General features: G+C 34.6%; 1 protein-coding gene across 1 annotated transcript in view; it reads left to right on the top strand.

Annotated features, from left to right (window-relative positions):
- The window catches only part of LOC120422476 (protein bunched, class 2/F/G isoform), a 207,762-nt gene that overhangs the window by 14,191 nt on the left and 173,073 nt on the right, over nucleotides 1-20,498 (top strand). Inside the window, exon 4 of the mRNA XM_052709974.1 lies at nucleotides 13,113-13,229. Coding sequence (XP_052565934.1) covers nucleotides 13,113-13,229 — 117 coding nt within the window. The remainder of the gene's footprint in view (nucleotides 1-13,112; nucleotides 13,230-20,498) is intronic.

Raw genomic sequence — 20,498 nt, 5'->3', positions numbered from 1 at the left:
TGCGAAAATCTTAGCAGTGTTTTGACTGTGTGATTCTGCATTGGCTGATTTCCGATGAATAAATTAAAAATTTGAATGTTAAAGTTTCGCATGAATTTCAAATGATTATCGAAAATGCAAATTCATCCTAACTGACAACATCAACCTAAATCAGACAAAATCATTTCGCTGTAGTTTAAACAACTAAAAAGAGAGGGAGCTCACCTCGAAATGTGTCTTCCCAAGGCAATGACAGACGCTTTTCAGTAAAACCGCGATAAGCAAAGCAATTCAGCTGAAGTCAAGCCAAAGTAACTTCTGGAAATGTGATTCCATTGATTTAAACTGACAGTTCTAGGAAGTTAAAGCAAAGCAACTTATTAGCTTTAATATGCCCATTTCCTAATCAAATTTTCGTCATAGTAATTTTCTGCAGGAATGACATATCATTCGTATGGGGTATCTTTTCAGATTTTCTAAAATTTTCCATTTTTCTTGTCACCCTGCTGTCCATAAAAAAATGGAATGTGAAAGTTTATAAATCTGTATCATTGAAAGGAATTTTTTGATCGATTTGTTGTCTTCGGCAATGTTGTAGTAAAAAAATGTCTGATTTTTTAAATTACTTTTTGTCATAAAAAATTAATTTTCAAAACAGAAATTTCAAAATGGGCGAAAAATTATTGATCAAATTAATCTTTTTTAAATATATTGTTATTTTTCATCAAAAAATCTTTAAAAACAACCACAAATTTTTGACTATATTTTTATTGTTAAATGTACAAACAAATTTGCAATCAAAAGCACTCCAGTAAAATATTGATAAATTGTCTTAATTTTTAATTTTTTAAGGTGTGCCCACGTTTTTAATTATTGAGCTCAAAATATTTTCGAAAAGCTGAGAAAATGTCCTTACAATTGTCTCTGTGAAACTTTTCAAAATCGGCCAATTAGTTGCTGAGATGCAGCATAACAAAATAATTCGAATCGATGAAAATGAATTTCTCTAAGTGTCACCTAATTAGCCGGATATTTTCAACTGGCGATATCTCGTAAACTATTGGTCCGATTTTCAATGTTAAAAATTGAAACTTTTTGTGTAATTTTCAAATCTATTCAATTCACTAGATTTTTCTCGATTAAAAATACCCGTTTTTGGCAAAGTCTTTGCCATTCCCTAGAACAGGTGATTTCCCAGAACGCCATTACCCAGAAATCCTCAAAATGAACCATCTCCTACAAATATTACTTGCTGCTGTTGTTGTTTTTTTTTTTCAAACGAGCTGTTGATTTGTATAATGGCGTCATCCATAAAGTATGTCACGCAAAAATTGGCCAAAATTAACCCCCCCTCCCCCGTATGTCACACTTTGTCACACAAGGTTGAACCCCCCCTCAAAATGTACGTCACAATTTGCCAGACCCCCCTCCCCCTTGTTTTCGATGGGATTATTATATCTTTAAACTCTCATAATTTTGGTATTTTTTTAATTTTAATATGAAAAAAAAGTTGTCTTATTTTTTTTAAATAAACATTGCGATATTAAAAAAATAGTTTTGTATCTTTTAACAATAAGAAGACCCGGTATAACATTCAAGTATTAAAAAATCTTGAAAACTGTTTTTCACAGATTTGTATCTAATAAGTTCAAATAATTAATAGCAGTTTTCTTATGAACACTCTGCTTTCAAAGCATTAATTTTTATTGAGCAAGAATTTGCAAAATATTAAAGTTCTAGCTGAATAAAAAAAAAGTTACTATATAATAAATTATAATGTGATACTTCTAAATAATAATAAGCAAACTATTTTAGAAAAAAGTATTTAATTTAATTGTGTATATTTCGAATTAATATTATGGAATCATAAAAAAAACCTAGCGTGACGTAACAGTCTCGCAAACCCCCCCTCCCCCCTTCGTCACACCTTGTCACACCTACGGTAACCCCCCCTCCCCCCCTAAGAGAGTACGTACTTTATGGATGACGCCTAAGAATAAATAATGAAACTCGGAGGTTTACATTTTTTTTCTGATTTATTCAAATCTTCAAATCCTTTAATTTTCTAGTGGTCTAAACTTCATGTCTTATAAAAAGAACGATGAATCTGTATGAATTTCACGTTTCTAGTAAAAATTTAACCCTTCTTTTATAAAAACTTCTGATCTAAAAAAACGAGAGGATAATCTCTGTTAAGTTCATAGTCCACGAAAAACCTTTTGTATATCTTCAAATGGTATAGAATAAGGGCTATTAACTAATTAGACTAATTAGATCCCTTTAAAATGAATCCTTCTTTTCAGAGATTTTTCATCAAATTTCATGATTTAGAAGAGTTAACCTCAATGAATTTTAAAGCTCTTGTTAAAAATGATCCTTCTTTTAATTCTTCAAGTCTTAAAAATATACGGGAAAAGTTGAATCTAAAATGTTATAATTATTGTGAAAAATTATCCACATTAAGTCAGTAAGATAAAAAGTCCGCAAAAAACCAAAACAAATACAAATAAAAAAAACCCCACACGCCCAGGTACACGGGCACATATACACAATGATAAGCACACAAACAAAATCCAAAACACACAATGATAACCACGCACATAATAACAAACACACATACACAATCACAACCACGCACACAATAACAACACTCATAAAGACAATGACAAACACAAACACAATCACAAACACTATCACAAACACACACAATATCAAACACACACATAATGACAAACACTTTTAGTCCCTAAAAAACATAAAAAATGTGTTTTCTGGAAATTAATTTTCAGTGTAGTTATCATCCATAACTAACACTTTACCCAAGACACCAAATCGACCAAACAAATCTTTCAAAGGATATAGATTTTTGAATTTTCGCATAACATTTTTGTTTGGACAGCTGCCAAATTTTCATGAAAAACAATATGATGATGCAAAGGCACCCAAAAAGTTTCATCCAATATTTACAATAAAATTAAATCAAGACTATCATTTCAAAACGACAATACATTCAATATTACGACCTTTTGAAATGTTGACCTCCTAAGCACGAGAAAAATAAAAAAAATCAAAAAAAAATTGGCAGCAGAGGGTTAACGAAAATTTAAAAAAAATGCAAAAACATCGGATGACCAAAACCTCAGAGAATTGCATATAATTAAAACGTATTTTTAGGCATGAATCAAACATTTTTTCCCATTTATTATCAAATTTATTCTATTGAAAATGGCTGGAAATTTGAAGACAATTTTAACAGTACAATAACAAATCAAATATCTGATTGAGGAACCATTGCTCTTAGTAGAAAATTGTTCAACGAACTCGAGTCATGTTTTCATTAACCCGCTGCTGCCAAATTTTTTTTTTGATTTTTTTTTTTCTCGTGCTTAGGAGGTCAACATTTCAAAAGGTCGTAATATTGAATGTATGGTCCTTTTGAAATGATAGTCTTGATTTAATTTTATTGAAAATATTGTTTACGAAAAGATCGGAAAATTTCACGAATGTTTTATATTTTAACAATGTAAATCGGACCATTCATTGCTGAGATATCGACATTAGAAAATGGTGGGTTGTTTGGGTGAGACTTAGAAAACATCAATTTTCCTGTTTTTAATTTTTTCAGCAACTAAGGGTCGTATCAACAAAGTTCAAAAAAGCAAAATATAGAGAATTTTCTCAGCTTATCAAAAATATTTTTTCAAAAGTTGGCAAACATGGCTATAACTTGAAAACGGTGCACTTAATCAAAATTTCACTAAAGTACTTTTTGATTGCAAATTTGATTTTACATCAAAAAATTAAGATGACAAATTTTTTCGACCAATATTTCGATTTTTTTTTAAATTGCATTGATTCAAAAATTCATAACTCGGTCAATGATTTTTTGCCCGTTCTGAAAATATCTGAAATGTTGGCATTTAAAAATAGTGTTTTTTGCAAACCAAGTTTTAGTGACGTTCTGGATGGGGTGTGCCGCCTCAATCAATCCCCTGCTGCAGCGGTTGTCCCCTTGAGCTGTGATATTAGATTAAGTAATGCCTCCTTTCCTCTAACTATCCCACATCTATTAGCTATTTCGAAGGTTATTTTTGCTTATTTTTTCTTCTCTGTCTAATTCGTTCTCCTTAGTACCAGTAAACTCTCTCCCCATTTTGAACAAATCAGCTGTTGAAAGGTAATCCATATCTCAGCTCAGGATAACAACTGCACAAATGTAATTGTTAAAGCAACCTAATAAAATGAAATGAAATGAAAAGTTTTAGTGACATAAAGTGAAATTAAAAATCACCAAATTTCCATATCGATACCTACAACTTTGCCGAAGACACCAAATCGATCAAAAGATACAGATTTTTGAATTCTCACATATCATTTTTGTAAGGACAACTGCCAAATTTGTTTGGAAGATAATATGATCGAACTAATGATGCAAGATGGCTTCTTTTGGCATACCGAAGGCACCAAAAATGTTTCAGTCGGATTAAGAAATACAAAAAAAAATCGAATGACCGAAATTCCAGAGAATTGCGCACCTGCTATCATTACCTTTTGCCTATCTAGTTTTTTCATGTTTTTACAATCACTTTTTAATTTTTTTGCTTGTTTTTCACTTTTCTACTATACAACGATACCATTATCATTTAAATTGTTAAAAAAATGCTTAGATGCATAGTCTGGTACACTTCAAAAAATACTACATACTTAATTTCACATAATATAGAGGAAATGTTAGTAAGAAACATAGGCAATGTTGACCCCAGAAAAAATGACATTACAACAACAACAACATTTTCGTAATGAAAGCAACAACTTTTCAAAATTTGTTGAAAATGGCTTTCCGCGGTACTTGGCAATAAGATTCAAAACCGTTCTGTTTGAATTAAAATGTTTTTTTTATTTTGACCGCTGCTCAGACATAAAGTATATTTTTTTTAACACCTTAAAAACATCAAGCCTAAACACCGAAGCTCGCAAATGGAAAATTGTTTAGGATTTCCGACTTTTTCCTGAGCTTGGGAGCTTAGGTTTTAATCTCGCTTCACTATTATATAGCCATTTCGTATACTATAAGCAAAATGTGCTAAAATTGAGCGAAATCCGTCAACTTTTTGGTGCTCGGGGTTGAATTTTTTTTGAATGATTAAATTTATATGTCAGGTGACTGTTTCATAGAGTTTTGAACTGCTTTTTAAGGTTTTAGCAAATTCATATGTTTCAAAATTTATAAATTACAAAAATATGCAAGTCATATAACACAGTCCTGTCGCACCCAAAAATTTCAGAAAAAAATAATTTAAATTAATTTAATTTTAATAAAGCTACTGACCAGCAAGCACAAATTGAACGACTCGCAATATTTCAAACCCAAAAACCAAAACGACGTTACGTAATTTGTCCCAGACTCATTCAACCCACCACCGCCACAGCTGTCAACCGTCTTGGCCACCGTCCAACCTGTCGTAGACCACTTTGCATAGAAGCGAGTGGTACTCCATCCAGTGCGCTGCAATGATCGATTCGTTCTGGCCAGGGAACTACCCCGGCCATCAATACGGTGTTACGGGCACTAGAGTCTGGGTCCTGAGTGTTTATCACGCACCTCGCTGGCTGGTCCTGGCCTGGCCTGTGATATGCCAACTCTTGCGACGACGACGACGACGGCATTATCAACGGCCCACGACTTTGTCTATATAATTTAATGTAATTTCAATGTTTTCAATCTTTTAGTTTTTAGTTGCAGCAGCTGCAGCTCCAACGGCACTTATGCTGACTGGATGTCGGAGAGGAAATTTTTTTTGCGAACCTATAACAGTCTCAAATTGCGTTGGCAACCAGCGCCAAACGAAGAAGCTGGTCCTCTCGTGCCGCAAACTATCGTCATTTGGTACAAATTGAATTGTAAAAATGAAACTTGCGATTGGAGAGCACGACATCCTCGAACTCAGAGTTCGCCGATTGCATGATGCTCAAACATTTCAAGAACCCGTGAAATGCGAGAGAGAGATGTGGAGTTTGTGTGCGCCAATTCTGGGACATGCAACGCCACAACCAACTGTCGCGATCGAGGACGGGGCCCCCAGGTGGAGGAAGTACCTGGCGTCCTCGGCGCACTTAAGAGTTCGGTAAGATCTGAGTGGTGCCTGCGTGCTGCACGTATACGTGGCCGCGTAAGTGGGAAATGCAATTAGATAAAATTAGTCTATTAGTCTAGTCAGAGTGCCTTTACTAGGGGCGATTGACGGGGTGGACAAATCGACCGCGTGAATGGCAAATTGACTAATTTTATTGAGGTTGTATGCCTTCAAGTACATTTTTCGATTAGTGCTTTGAATTGAACCTTAAACGGAATCAACGTTGATGCTTTTTCTCCAAGAAATTTAAATATAAATATTCAAAATAAAAGCACTTCCAAAAAGTGCCAACATTCCAAACAACCTTGAGTCTTCATGTCGCCGGTACTTTTACAACAAGTACCGATAATGGCTCTTCACCAAACGGAAAAAATAAATTAAAACGCACTTAAGCAATCGCCACGGCTTTGATTATCCTAATTAATACACTTGTTCAGCAGAATTAATTTATTAGTGTCATTGGCCGAGCCGGACAGCACCGTTTTGGGAAGAACCCGAAACAACCTTTTTATGTTTTATTGCTGGTCACTGATAAGGGCAGCTGCGGCAGGTTCGCGGATGGCGCTAAAATTTTAACGAAAATACCTTTTTCTTCGTGAGGATGTCACCGTTATCAGTTGCAGTGTCTGTTTCATTTCGGACTTTTGAGATTCAGCAGGTTGTGAGGTTTGGCAATGCCCGTTTTATTTTATTAAGAGTAAGCGATCCACTTTTTGGCACTGAGGTCCTTTTTCAATTTTAAACATAGTTGATAATTATTTTTTGTAGCAGGACTATTCCAGAGGCAAGTGCATCAGGTGAGCAATTCTCTACCAAAACCGGAAATGGATTTTATTTGTATTTTTTGTATTTGGCTCAAACTTGGTGGGGGTTTTCCCTATGACCAAATAAGCTATTTTGTGTCATTGGTTCACCCATACAAGTCTCCATACAATTTTGGCAGCTGTCCATATAAAAATGGTATGTAAATATTCAAACAGCTGTAACTTTTGAGGTAATTTTCTGATCATTTTGGTGTCTTAGGCAAAGTTGTAGGTATTGTTGAGGACTTTTGAGGAAAAAATAGGTACACGGAAAAAAAATGCTGATTTTTTAATCAACTTTTTTTTTACTAAAACTCAATTTCCCAAAATACGTATTTTTTTATTTTCGAGATTTTTTAATATGTTTTTGGGGATCCAATTTTTTCGAAAAAAATATTTTGAAATTTTTTAAATCAAGACTAACATTTTAAAAGGGCCAAACAGTGAATATTACGCCCATTTAAAATGCTAGTCTTGATTTAAAAAATTTCAAAATATTTTTTTTGAAAAAATCGGAAAATTTCACGAATGTTTCATGTATTAACATTGAAAATCGGACCATTAGTTGCTGAGATATCGTCATTAGAAAATAGTGGGCTGTTTGGGTGAGACTTAGATAACTTCAATTTTCGTGTTTCTTTTTCTTAAAGCGGCTCTATCTCAGCAACCCGAGGTCCAATCTTCAATGTTTCTTAGACAATTTTATAGCAAATTTTCTGAACTTTTCAAAAAAAATATTTTTAGAAATGGTCACTCACGGTCACTATTTTTAAAAATTGAAAAACTGCAAATATTTCGCTAAAATCAGACTTTCTGTGGCTATATCTTGAAAACGGAGCCCTTTATCAAAAAATCTGTAAAGTACTTTTCGATTGCAAATTCAATTTTGCATTAAAAAATAATGTCAAACTTGATTTTGCATGAAACTTAGATTTTTTCCAAAAATCACTTTTTTTCAAAAATTTATAACTCGGCGGCAGATTTTTTGACCATGTTTCGCTATAGCTCAAAAGTTGCGGATTTTTGTCCCCTAAAATATATCAAAAAATCTCGAAAATCAAAAAATACGTATTTTGGGAAATTGAGTTTTAGTAAAAAAAAGTTGATAAAAAAATCAGCAAATTTTTTTGCCGTGTACCTATTTTTTTCTCAAAAGTCCTCAACAATACCTATAACTTTGCCGAAGACACCAAATTGATCAGAAAATTCACTCAAAAGTTACAGCTGTTTGAATACTTACATACCATTTTTGTATGGACAGCATCCAAAATTGTATGGAGACTTGTATCGGTGAACCAATCACACAAAATAGCTTATTTGGTCATAGGGAAGGCCCCCACAAAGTTTGAGTCAAATAAAAAAATACAAAAAATAAAAATGGTCGAAATCGACCGATTTCGTAGAGACTTGCTCAGGTTTCAAAAGCTAATATCATTAGGTGGTCTAAAAGCGAGTGACCCACCAATAAGCTTAATTCTAAATTTGAGTTCTATCTAACCACCGAAACCACACCCCTTAAACCCTACAAAATTCATCAAAATGTGTGGAGAAACTCAAGCGGATTTTCCCCATACAAACTTCAAGAATTTGGAGATTCTTTCGCAACAAAGTGACTAATTGTTGATTAATTAATTAATTTTAATCAGACTATTATTAGTTTAGGAAGTTGTTTTGTCTGAGGTGCGTAATATTGTGCTATTTCTTCTCTGTTATAAACCAATTTGGCCATTTTAGATAGAACTTGCCAGGGAGGTAAATTGGACATTACTCGAGGGGTTTGGATATGCCAGAAAAACTTCTTGTCCGGCAAAGTAAATGAAAATTTTGATTTGGTTAAGTTTTTGGACGGGATAGTAAGGGACCATCCATAAACCACGTAGACACTTTATTGAAATCTCAGACCCCTCCCCCATCCTTCCCTAAAGTGTCCCCGTGGTTTATGGATGGTCCCTAATCAAATCACTTTAAAAACTCGGGAGATAAATGAGAACCTAACCAAAACTCTCAGTTTCTAAAAAATCTTATGTTTTGTTTTAATTATTCATGTGATAAAAAAAATCAGATTATGTAAAAGTTTTTGAGAATGCACTAATTTTTTTATTTTTTTTTTTATTTTCTATTGTAAATCTGTTGCAGATTCAACATCTAATTTAAAATTAGAGGTGAAGCTAAATTGGAACTGTAAAATTGATCTTTTCAAACTGAATACAATAACCCCGAGCAGGGGTAAATAACACGGGAATACCAAATTTTAGTATGACTTGGGCAAATAACAGGGACCGAAATGTGCCCTTGGTTGCCCAGTAATAGATGGTAAAATACCATGAAATCATAACAAAGTCTAGTATGTGGTAGGGCACAACAATACCAAACCATGTTATTCCAAAGGTAAAATAATACCACAAAATAAAACCATTTCTATACCAAGTTGAGGTCTTCTGGATTTTTGAACATTGCTTCAATACCAAAACAAGTAATGCCATGGTTTTATTTTTAGGTATTCCCGCGCCCTTGGAAAATCAGATTTTGGTATTCCTGTGGTCTTCCACATACATGATTTTGGTATGATTTCATGGTATTTTACCATCTATTACTGGGCAACCAAGAGCACATTTTGGTCGCTTGTATTTGCACAAGTAATACCAACATTTGGTATTTTCATACCATTTTTAATGCAGCAGTTGCAGTTAGTGAAAAAACGGAAATGATCCATATGCAACAGCCAAATCTACTCACCTGATGATTCCATGTTGTTCGCAGTGATATTTTTCTCCACATCGAATACATTTGTCATTGATGAACGGCCTGTGCTTGAAGTTCTTGAAGATTCTGAAAATGTTATTAAAATGGAACTGGATTGAAATTCACAAAAATTCAATAATCTGTCGATTAACTCGTTTTTCAATGTATTTGGTTATCCCAACTTAGAGAAATTTCAACGTTTTTTTTTTTTAATCTTAGTGGGTATATAAAAATCAGCTTTAACATTTTTGGGTTTCAAGTCATTTTAGCGCTAAATTTTTTATCTCGTCAAAATTCATAAAAATTTCCCATAGTTTTAGAGGAATTTGATGAAACCTTTCAATACCAAAATAATACCAAAATGTGCCATCCTTACTTAGAAATTTTTCCACAATTTCAAGTCATTTCTTTAAGGGGTATATCAAAAGTATTTAAAATCAAGTTTGAAATTTCCGGTTTACAATGAAAGCATTCGCTATGAGAAATCATTTTAGCGCAAAATTAATTATTTTGTCAAAATTGGTCAAAATTTTCCCATAGTTTCAGAGGAATTTGCTAAAATACTGTAATACCAAAAGAATACCAAAATGTGGTGTTCGACCATTGACAATTTCTGCAATTTTGCATTATCAAAACAATACCTTAAATTGGTATGATACCACATTTTGCTCTTGCATAATCCTTAAGACAAATTTTAAAGGGTCCAGGAATACCAAAATTTAGTATTGATACCAGAGAAAGGTGTTGTTACGTATTCTCCTTGTTATTCACCCATGCTCGGAATTATAAATTTTAAAAGAAAATCTTGAACTCATAAATCTACAAATTTGGGATACCTGAGTTAGTGACTTATAGCGCTGGAACCTATGAAACTCAAGCTTTGTAACACTTTTATGAATTTAATGATTGTTTTTAAATTGTTGGTTAAATTATGTGTTCCATAACTGTAGGAGATACAATAACATCTCACAGTTATGAAAGGGGCAATTTGGAAGCAGCGACTTAAAGTCACCATTCCACCGGGGTTGGGAGTTGTAATCTTAATAAAGAACTACTTTTACTGTTGAAATAGTTAAAGAATGTCCAAATGAAGTTGCTCAAAAATTTTAGAATCGAAAGAAAAGAAATTTTTTTTCAAGAGGTGAGATTGAGTGAATTTTCAGATGGTTTTAATTTAAGGCGATATCATTAGACTTCGCAAAAATGGAAATATTTTGGTAAACTATTCAAGAACACTTCCACTTCCAGAAGGGGTTGTAGTACCCTACCTTCACGATCTATCAAAAATGCTCATACATTTTAATGGAATGTTAAGACATTACCTATCGTCACAATGTTCAATTTATGAAAAATGTTTGAATTTTAATTAAACACGATGTTGTCAAAATTTGATAACGAATATGGATTTAAAACAAATAGCTTTCATGCTGAAAAACATGTCCTAATCAATCATTCAATTTGAAGTCTCTAATATTTGAGTATTTTGAAAATATCCTAAAATTAAAACAAAACTTCACCACAATTTAAGGCACTTCACCCTACCGATGAACACTCTTACGCAATTGAAGTCTTCAAAATGAAAAATCCCTTCCCTGGTGTCCAGAATGCCGCACCAGTTTTCAACTCACGCAATCGACGGGTCTCTCCCGGGACCCATGCGTGAAGAGGTTGCCTGCGATTATTTTTATATTAATAATGAAGGGAAAAACGGTTCCCCCTCGCAGACAATCTACCGTCCAGACACATCCAAAAGGGACAGTCCCCCTCTCTTGTCGTGGGATTGTTTGTACTTAAAATTTATTAACATTTATTTGTCACTTTTCTTGTCGTCGCCGCTGCTGCTCTGGGTTGTCGTGTGCTGCCCTGCTGGTGTCGCCAATAATTTAAAATCACGCCGACCACGAGACGTCTGGAAGCGCGCGCGAAAATTGAAGCCGCGAAACTTACGTGGGGGCTGCTGCTGGGGCCAGCTTTGCAGCGCAGGTTCTCGGGGACGGGGAAGTTTTTCTTATTTTTCCCTTCCGGAGCAGTTTGCCCAGACGGGGTCGGCTTCTGGTGGACTTTTGTGGTTCTTTCTTTTTTCAATTTTTGCATATTTTATGCTCAATCAAGCTTCTAAACTAGCTAGTAAAGGTTGTGTCTAGAAGGGGTTTGAGTCAGTTGATTTTTACTCATCAAACATATAAAAATTGTAACTGTCATCTTCCAAACACATTTACAAACATTTGCAACGCGCAAAAACCTGTTTCGAAACGGAACCAGCTTCTTTTCAAACTACGACGACGACGTCGTTTCCAGATAGCTCCGGTTGAGAAGCGTCGCTCCAAGCCGGCACTTGGCAATCAATCATCATTCCCGTAAATTTGCCTCTAAAATCAGCTTAACAGCGACCTCCAATCGCTACGACCGGACCATTTTGGCGGGTTGGAAACTCGAGCCAAGAACAGGCCACTTTAAATTAGTAACGATGTTACATTCGTGCGTCCACTTCCTTAAATAGCGCAACAAATGGATTCTTGAAAACAACAGCAACAAAAAGCCGGGCTTGTGATGGTCATCAAAGAGGTGCCCACGCCATCTTGTTTCTTTTTAAGGAAAATCTGCGCGTCCGGTGTCTGAAAAGTCTGGCGACGCCATTTGACCGCGGTCAAGAGCAGAGCTTTTTTTTTTCTTTCTTCAATTTGGTAGTGGTTGGTCAATCAACTCATGGTCGAAACCTGTCCAATTTCTCAAATCCTGGGAATACGGTCTTAAACTACACGAGTTCATATTTCGATGACGGCTGCAGCAGTGTTGGAGTTTGGAACAAAGCGCCGGAAGTTTTCACTCAAGGTTTATGGCCAGTGATGCCAGAAATAGAAAACTGCAACTGCTTTCGATATACCGATAAAATAAATTTTCAATGTTAATAAATTTTGGTAATAACCCCGTTGGTTGGTCAAAGTCATACTAAAAAGTGACAAACTGTCACTTTTTACACGGCGCTCACGCACACTATAAAAACAAACGTTTTACAATGTGTGTGAACTTCGTGTAAAAAAGTGTCAAACTAAAAAATGACAACAGTTGGTGTCACACCATCAGGATTTGAGTGTAGTTTATCCTATAATCAAATTTCTGTTGAAATTTGTTCATTTTAATTAACTATTTCCCGATCAAATTTATATTTTAGGGTGTCTTTGTGAAATCTTTTTTTTTATTAAATAAATTTTTCGAAGCAAAATAAAATCGAAAAATTTGGCACCACTGTCACTGCCAAATAATTGACCACGGTCATGAGCTTATTTTAAGAATACAAGAATGAACTTCCCCTTGACCATGACTCCAAAGTGCTGTCATTACTAGGTTACTTTTGAATAACGTCATCCTTATACCATCCTGTAATTCCGTGTTATTATACAATTTCAAAACATTTTCAACAACAACACAAATTTCCCCTTCTCCAACTTTTCAGGCGAGTCCCCGTCCAAGCGGCTGCTTTTCGATTATCCCAGCCCATACTTGTATGGTAATTATCATCCATCGCCGAGTGACGATCTGGTCGCTTTATGGTTTGGAAGTAACGGAACAGGTTAGTAAATATTCTTTTCTTTCTTTTTTTCTACCTACCTCGAGAGGGGGGAGTCGTTCGGGAAATACTACTATAATATTGTATACTTTGTGTGTAACTTGAAAGAAATAAAAACGAAAGAACACAAACGGGCGCCATTTTGTACTCGGTAGAACTTGGGCTGTTCAGGATCGCCAAAACAGACACTGTTTTATGTGCGTTAAGAATGGGTGAAGGGGTTTTTTTTATTACACTGTTTTTTGCGAACTACTCAGAAACGATTATGGAATTGCTTTAAAAGCGTTTCACGATAATGATAACGTCCTCTGGATCTATTTGAAATAGTTGTGCAATATGATTGTAGTAAGCTCAACTTGAGTTCAAAATGAAATCATTTAGTAAATGAATTACTTGACTATTCTTCTTCTTGTAGTAGCATCCGAAATAAAATAAGACAATTTATAAGTATTTTTTGCTAAACAGGTTGGAAATCCAGTTTTTTCAGTGGAGAGATGGTTTGACATTTTCAAAAAAGTGTCCCCGTGGCTAAAACAAAGGTGAATTTAAACCTGCATTTGTAATTTTTACTATTAAATGAATTGCCACAAATCAAAATGAATCATAATAAATTAAAAATTACAAATCAAATCAAAATGAATCATAATAAATTAAAAAAAATTGTAATTCTTTTAAATTTTGCATTTTTTTAGGATTTCTAATTTGTATTTCATGATTTGACATAAAACTTTGTCCATGCCAGGCTGGTCATACAAAATGAGCACGTTGATATTTGAAAATCAGAAACAAACTTAAGATTTAAAAAAATCGGCTGGACGGATATTTTTATGATTTCATAGGATTTTTCTTTAGAAAAGTCTCAGAAAAGCGATGAATTCGTGTTAATTCCATCAAATTTGTCATTAGGGATTCTGACCAATATGTGACCGCCAATAAAAAGTTTTCGAATCAAATTTACCAGATTTCTATCTTTCCTTAAAAAAATATTAAATATTAACAAACAAACCTTTAAAATCATTTAAGTATCCAAAATCAAAATTGCAATCTAAAATGGCTTAACATCCCGAGCAGACGGTAATAACAAAATTCAAAATCGATGCAGTGTGATTTTTTGACGATTTTTCCGATTAAAATTCATGCTGAATCGACATATTTACGAAGATGGAAATGACGTCCTGCCTTAAAGTAAAACCTATACCTTTCTTTAGTAAGAAAGGCAAAAAGTAAATCGTTCTAAAAATTGATCGGGATTGCCGATCGATGTCGAATTTGTTTCAGATGCTCACTCATGGTCTGTACTATGAATGTAGCAAGAAATTTCGAATAAATCAGAAATGAAAAATGTTGGCGAAGGTCACCAGGTGGGCTTTTACCTTTTTTTAGGGATTTTTTTTCTTATGGTAGGTCAATCAAACGGCTCTAACTCCAGAACCATATTATGAATCTGGATGAAAATTTGGGAGGTTGTAGGACTCGAAAAATGCAATTTTTGAGATAAATAAAAGATATGAAAATGAAAAAATTTGACTATATTTTCATTTGAAAACTGTGTGTTTTGTTGAAAAGTCTGGCCGCGTCCGAAAACAGATGGATATTTCGAAATTTGCGCGGCAACTCGCCCAGGTTCAGCACACTAGCTTTCATCTGCATTTAGAAGAATCGAAATCGGATATATGGGAGCTGAGAACAGCGCGACACAAAATTTTGCAAAATTTTACCACATACGAACATCACTCGACCTCCACGGAATTTATTTTCTCAAAATTCAAGGGTTGGAGATAGACGAGTTCTGCCAAGGTGAATCGATAGAGCGTCGAAAATCGATGCAGTGTGATTTTTTGACGTTTTTTCCGATTAAAATTCATGCTGAATCGACATATTTACGAAGATGGAAATGACGTCCTGCCTTAAAGTAAAACCTATACCTTTCTTTAGTAAGAAAGGCAAAAAATATAACGACGCATAACAAATCTTGTTATGAATAACATAAAATGTTATTGGCCTAGTATTTTCAAATATCAAAAAATGTTATTCCCAAGTTATTTCCGTCTGCTCGGGATATGTTTTGAAATAGTTCATTGTTTTCAAGTTAGAAATATTTTTAAGTTAGAAATGTTCAGTATTTTGCAATATAGAAATACTTCATAAAGTAAAAGCAACTCTTTAAAAAATAGTTTCGAAAAGCTGATAAAATATGAAAAAGCTTTAATTCTTTTTAGCTTTGTTAACTGGACTGCTGTTTGATGAGATACAGCCTCTTAATGTTTCAATAATGTGAAAATAAAGTTCTTCTCAGTGTCATCTAATTAGTCTTGATTTTTCAACTTGTGACATCTTGAAAACAATAATTTCAATTTTCATTATTATTTTTTTTTCTGCTTCAAATAAAAAATAATGTTAAAATTTAAAAATGAATCTCAACTTTTAAAAATTTCTAAAATAAGTGTTTTTGCCCTTTCAAAAGTTGCTCTTGATTCTTAAAATTCGAAATTATTTTAAAAAAAGCAGAAAATTTTAAATAGAATAATTTTTAACACTGATTGTCCAATCAATAGTTTTCGTATTAGATGTTATTGAGAAAAAAAAAATTTCAAAAAATTTAAACTTTGTAGGTAATTTTCTTGGTTTTTCGGGCATATTTTTTGCAGGGTGCTTGTTCTTAATGAATTATTTTCAAATTGCAAAAGACTGAACATTAGGGTGCCTAGAAAATTATTTCCTGCTCCACAAGAGGATTTTTTTTGTTAATTCAAGCATCTGTGCAAATTTTAAGAGAAATTGGTGGAGATTAACCCATTGATACCAAAGCCTGAAGTTGGTGAAAAAAATGATGTTCATATAAAAATGCCTTTTAATTTTTTTTTTTTAAATCGCTAATAACTTTTCAGGATCAAGTTTTACAGCTTTGGTATGTTGTACAAGGTTGTAGATAATTAAATTTGCATTGAGAATCTCACTTTTGGGAATATTTGGATGTAAGCAGCGTACTGTGCTGACCAAACCATAAGAAAGTTTGGTTTTTCATACATTTTTTCGATTTTTCCCATACAAACTTCACCTTCGAGCTTCAATGGGTGTTACCGAATTTGCTCATATTTGGCCTAGAGTCTTTAAATAGCTCAAGGAACAATATTCAGCCTGTGGAGCGATGTTTTGAGAAAAAGTCCCATTTTGTGGGCACCCTACTGAACGACCGAGCCACGTAGCCCAGTGGTAACGCTTCCGCCTCGTAAGCGGTAGATCGGGGTTCAAATCCCGGCTCGGACCAACAAAACTGGCGATCTTTTCCCTTCTGGATTCGATTGCCTAGTAAAGGGAAGGTAGTGTATCGTCACAAACTGGACCTTATCACGACACCTTAGGAAGACAACCTATGGAATGTTAACATTAACCTTAACATGTGTTAACATTAAGTTGAGACTGAAATTGCCACTGAATCCGCTTTGTAAATGCCGGCCCCGATACTCTTCACGGGTGTTCCCCTCAGGAACAGGGAATGATTTACTTACTGAGCAATTCTCTGAGATTTCGGTCATTCGATTTTTTCTGTATTTTTTAATCCGGCTGAAACTTTTTTGGTGCCTTCGGTATGCCCAAAGAAGCCATTTTGCATCATTAGTTTGTCCATATAATTTTCCATACAAATTTGGCAGCTGTCCATACAAAAATGATATGTAAAAATTCAAAAATCTGTATCTTTTGAAGGAATTTTTTGATCGATTTGGTGTCTTCGGCAAAGTTGTAGATATGGATATGGACTACACTGAAAAAAAAAATGATACACGGTAAAAAAAAATTGGTGATTTTTAATTTAACTTTTTGTCACTAAAACTTGATTTGCAAAAAAACACTATTTTTAATTTTTTTTATTTTTTGATATGTTTTAGAGGACATAAAATGCCAACTTTTCAGAAATTTCCAGAATGGGCAAAAAATCTTTGACCGAGTTATGATTTTTTGAATCAATACAGATTTTTTCAAAAAATCGAAATATTGGTCGCAAAAATTTTTCAACTTCATTTTTCGATGTAAAATCGAATTTGCAATCAAAAAGTACTTTAGTGAATTTTTGTTAAAGTGCACCGTTTTCAAGTTATAACCAATTTTAGGTAACTTTTTTGAAAATAGTCGCAGTTTTTCATTTTTTAAAATTAGTGCCCATGTTTGCCCATCTTTGAAAAAAATATTTTTGAAAAGCTGAGAAAATTCTCTATATTTTGCTTTATTGAACTTTGTCGATACGACCCATAGTTGCTGAGATATTGCCATGCAATGGTTAAAAAACAGGAAAATTTATGTTTTCTAAGTCTCACCCAAACAACCCACCATTTTCTAATGTCGATATCTCAGCAACTATAGGTCCGATTTACAATGTTAAAACATGAAACATTCGTGAAATTTTCCGATCTTTTCGAAAAAAATATTTAAAAAAATTTAAAATCAAGACTAACATTTCAAATGGGCGTAATATTGAATGTTTGGCCCGTTTGAAATGTTAGTCTTGATTTTAAATTTTTTTAAATATTTTTTTTGAAAAGATCGGAAAATTTCACGAATGTTTCATGTTTTAACATTGTAAATCGGACCTATAGTTGCTGAGATATCGACATTAGAAAATGGTGGGTTGTTTGGGTGAGACTTAGAAAACATAAATTTTCCTGTTTTTTAACCATTGCATGGCAATATCTCAGCAACTATGGGTCATATCGACAAAGTTCAATAAAGCAAAATATAGAGAATTTTCTCAGCTTTTCAAAAATATTTTTTTCAAAGATGGGCAAACATGGGCACTAATTTTAAAAAATGAAAAACTGCGACTATTTTCAAAAAAGTTACCTAAAATTGGTTATAACTTGAAAACGGTGCACTTTAACAAAAATTCACTAAAGTACTTTTTGATTGCAAATTCGATTTTACATCGAAAAATGAAGTTGAAAAATTTTTGCGACCAATATTTCGATTTTTTGAAAAAATCTGTATTGATTCAAAAAATCATAACTCGGTCAAAGATTTTTTGCCCATTCTGGAAATTTCTGAAAAGTTGGAATTTTATGTCCTCTAAAACATATCAAAAAATAAAAAAAAATAAAAATAGTGTTTTTTTGCAAATCAAGTTTTAGTGACAAAAAGTTAAATTAAAAATCACCAAATTTTTTTTTACCGTGTGTCATTTTTTTTCAGTGTAGTCCATATCCATACCTACAACTTTGCCGAAGACACCAAATCGATCAAAAAATTACTTCAAAAGATACAGATTTTTGAATTTTCACATATTATTTTTGTATGGACAGCTGCCAAATTTGTATGGAAAATTATATGGACAAACTAATGATGCAAAATGGCTTCTTTGGGCATACCAAAGGCACCAAAAAAGTTTCAGCCGGATTAAAAAATACAAAAATTAAAATTAAAGAAAAAAGACCGATTCCGTAGAGAACTGCTCTACTTTACTACTGAACATGTATCAAATTTTGCCTTGAAATGCCTATGAGAGTTCGTTCAAAAATTACAGCCCTAATTTTGTCGATTATCTCTCATTAAATCAAGTTTACTAGCTGCAAACGATGATCTGCTAGCTCTACGCCCATAAAATATAATAATTTGTTTCTTCACGAAACATTGTTTTTAAGTTGTTGAACTTCGTGCTAACAGAACAATTTCAACAAATCGTTCGTCATATGATAAAGGTGATTTGTTCGACCATTATTGTTCCTAGCGGCATCTCACACACATTCCATCGTTGAGACAATTTTTTTCACACCTTTTATGTTGTGACATCGATTTTAACTTTATTTCACCAACCTAACAACAACTACAATAACAGATTCCTTCGCGCAGTTAGTTTACCGAAGATCACATTTTCATCGCGATCTCCCTGCGCGAACCTCATCTCGTCTCGAGTTCGGCACCAGCTCGGCTTTCCCTTCACCAGCGACGACTCATATTTCTCGTCTCGCGAGCGACTTTTGTGCGTTTCTTTTTCTTTCTTTCTCTCGCACTCTATTAATTTAAATAATTTTATTTCATTTCCTATTGCCGAAGGATTGCCGCCGGTTCCCGGTTCGGCCTCGCGTCGTCGTCTTGTGGCCCAGCTGTTGACAGTTTGCGTGATTAACTTCCGCTGCCGAGGTCCGAGCGCGGCCCGACTTTGACCTCCGGGTTCGTCACGTGGTGAACCGGCCCGAGGACAAGTCGCCGACGGGATCGCCCCACCGGGACGTCCCGAAATGGGGCCCAATCTGTCCATCACGGTGGAACAGCCCGACGGAGCAGATCGCTCGGCTGTGGGGACATATGGATGAAATTTATGCCCAATTTAATTTATAGCTGTCCGTCGGACATTTCGCGCTCGCTGCGTTGTTGTGGCTTGTTGTCAGTGATGATTGTGAACTGAGAACAGGTCGGGTGATAAAACGATTGGCGATAGAGTAACTTGTTTATCGATCGCGAAGAAATGTAGGACACCACCTCGAGGACGTACCAGATTTCAAAGTGCTTGAACAGATGGATAGTCGTTAGGGTGGCTCGTCATATCCTTAACCAGAGCAAGATATTTTAGGTAGCATCAATTCGCTTAAATTTGTGACAATTGATTCAGCATCAGAGTGGATTAAAATTGAAATTATTGTTATTTTAATTTGAAAGTTAAATAGTCTATAAAATCACGATTTTCTTAACCTTTATTTTCCCCAACTTCATTATGCCACCCAGCTCCTCGAGCAACGACAGGCAGCGGCAGCGAGCAACCACGAATTACCTTAAATCGTAATAAAACTCTACACTTTATGGTAGAAAATTACCTTGAATCGCTCAACGTCTATTGTCCCCCGGTTTGCCCCCCTTTGGCAGCCACTGAGGTCCCTACTCAGGGTACCTAAAATGACAAAATTATAATAAATATTCCCCTGAGTAAAGTTTTTGCCTTTGCCTTCACCGTACCCAATCTCCATCTCATTCCCTCCTAACTATACTCTGGAAGAACTGCCCTGGGAGGACCACTTATTGAGGGGAGTTCCAAAGCAGGGAACCAGTCAAGCCTGAGCGAGACAGAGACTGAGGCACCAAAACAATTGTCAACAACAAGGGAGTGAGGAACGATACTTGGCGCGAGCTCCAATCTCCGGATTGTATGAAATTTTATGACCGACGACCTGCCCACGCTTATCTTTCCGCCATCATTATTGGGACTCGGCGGCCTGGGTCTGCGCTTGAATCTGGCCACTTTGTTGTTTGTTGTTATTCAGAATAATGCACACGCGTGCGCTGGAGACA

The sequence above is a fragment of the Culex pipiens genome, chromosome 3 (genome assembly GCF_016801865.2).
Source record: "Culex pipiens pallens isolate TS chromosome 3, TS_CPP_V2, whole genome shotgun sequence".
Lineage (NCBI taxonomy): Eukaryota > Metazoa > Arthropoda > Insecta > Diptera > Culicidae > Culex > Culex pipiens.
Note: the sequence above shows the minus strand (reverse complement) of the source record. Positions and strands in the feature narration are given on the sequence as shown.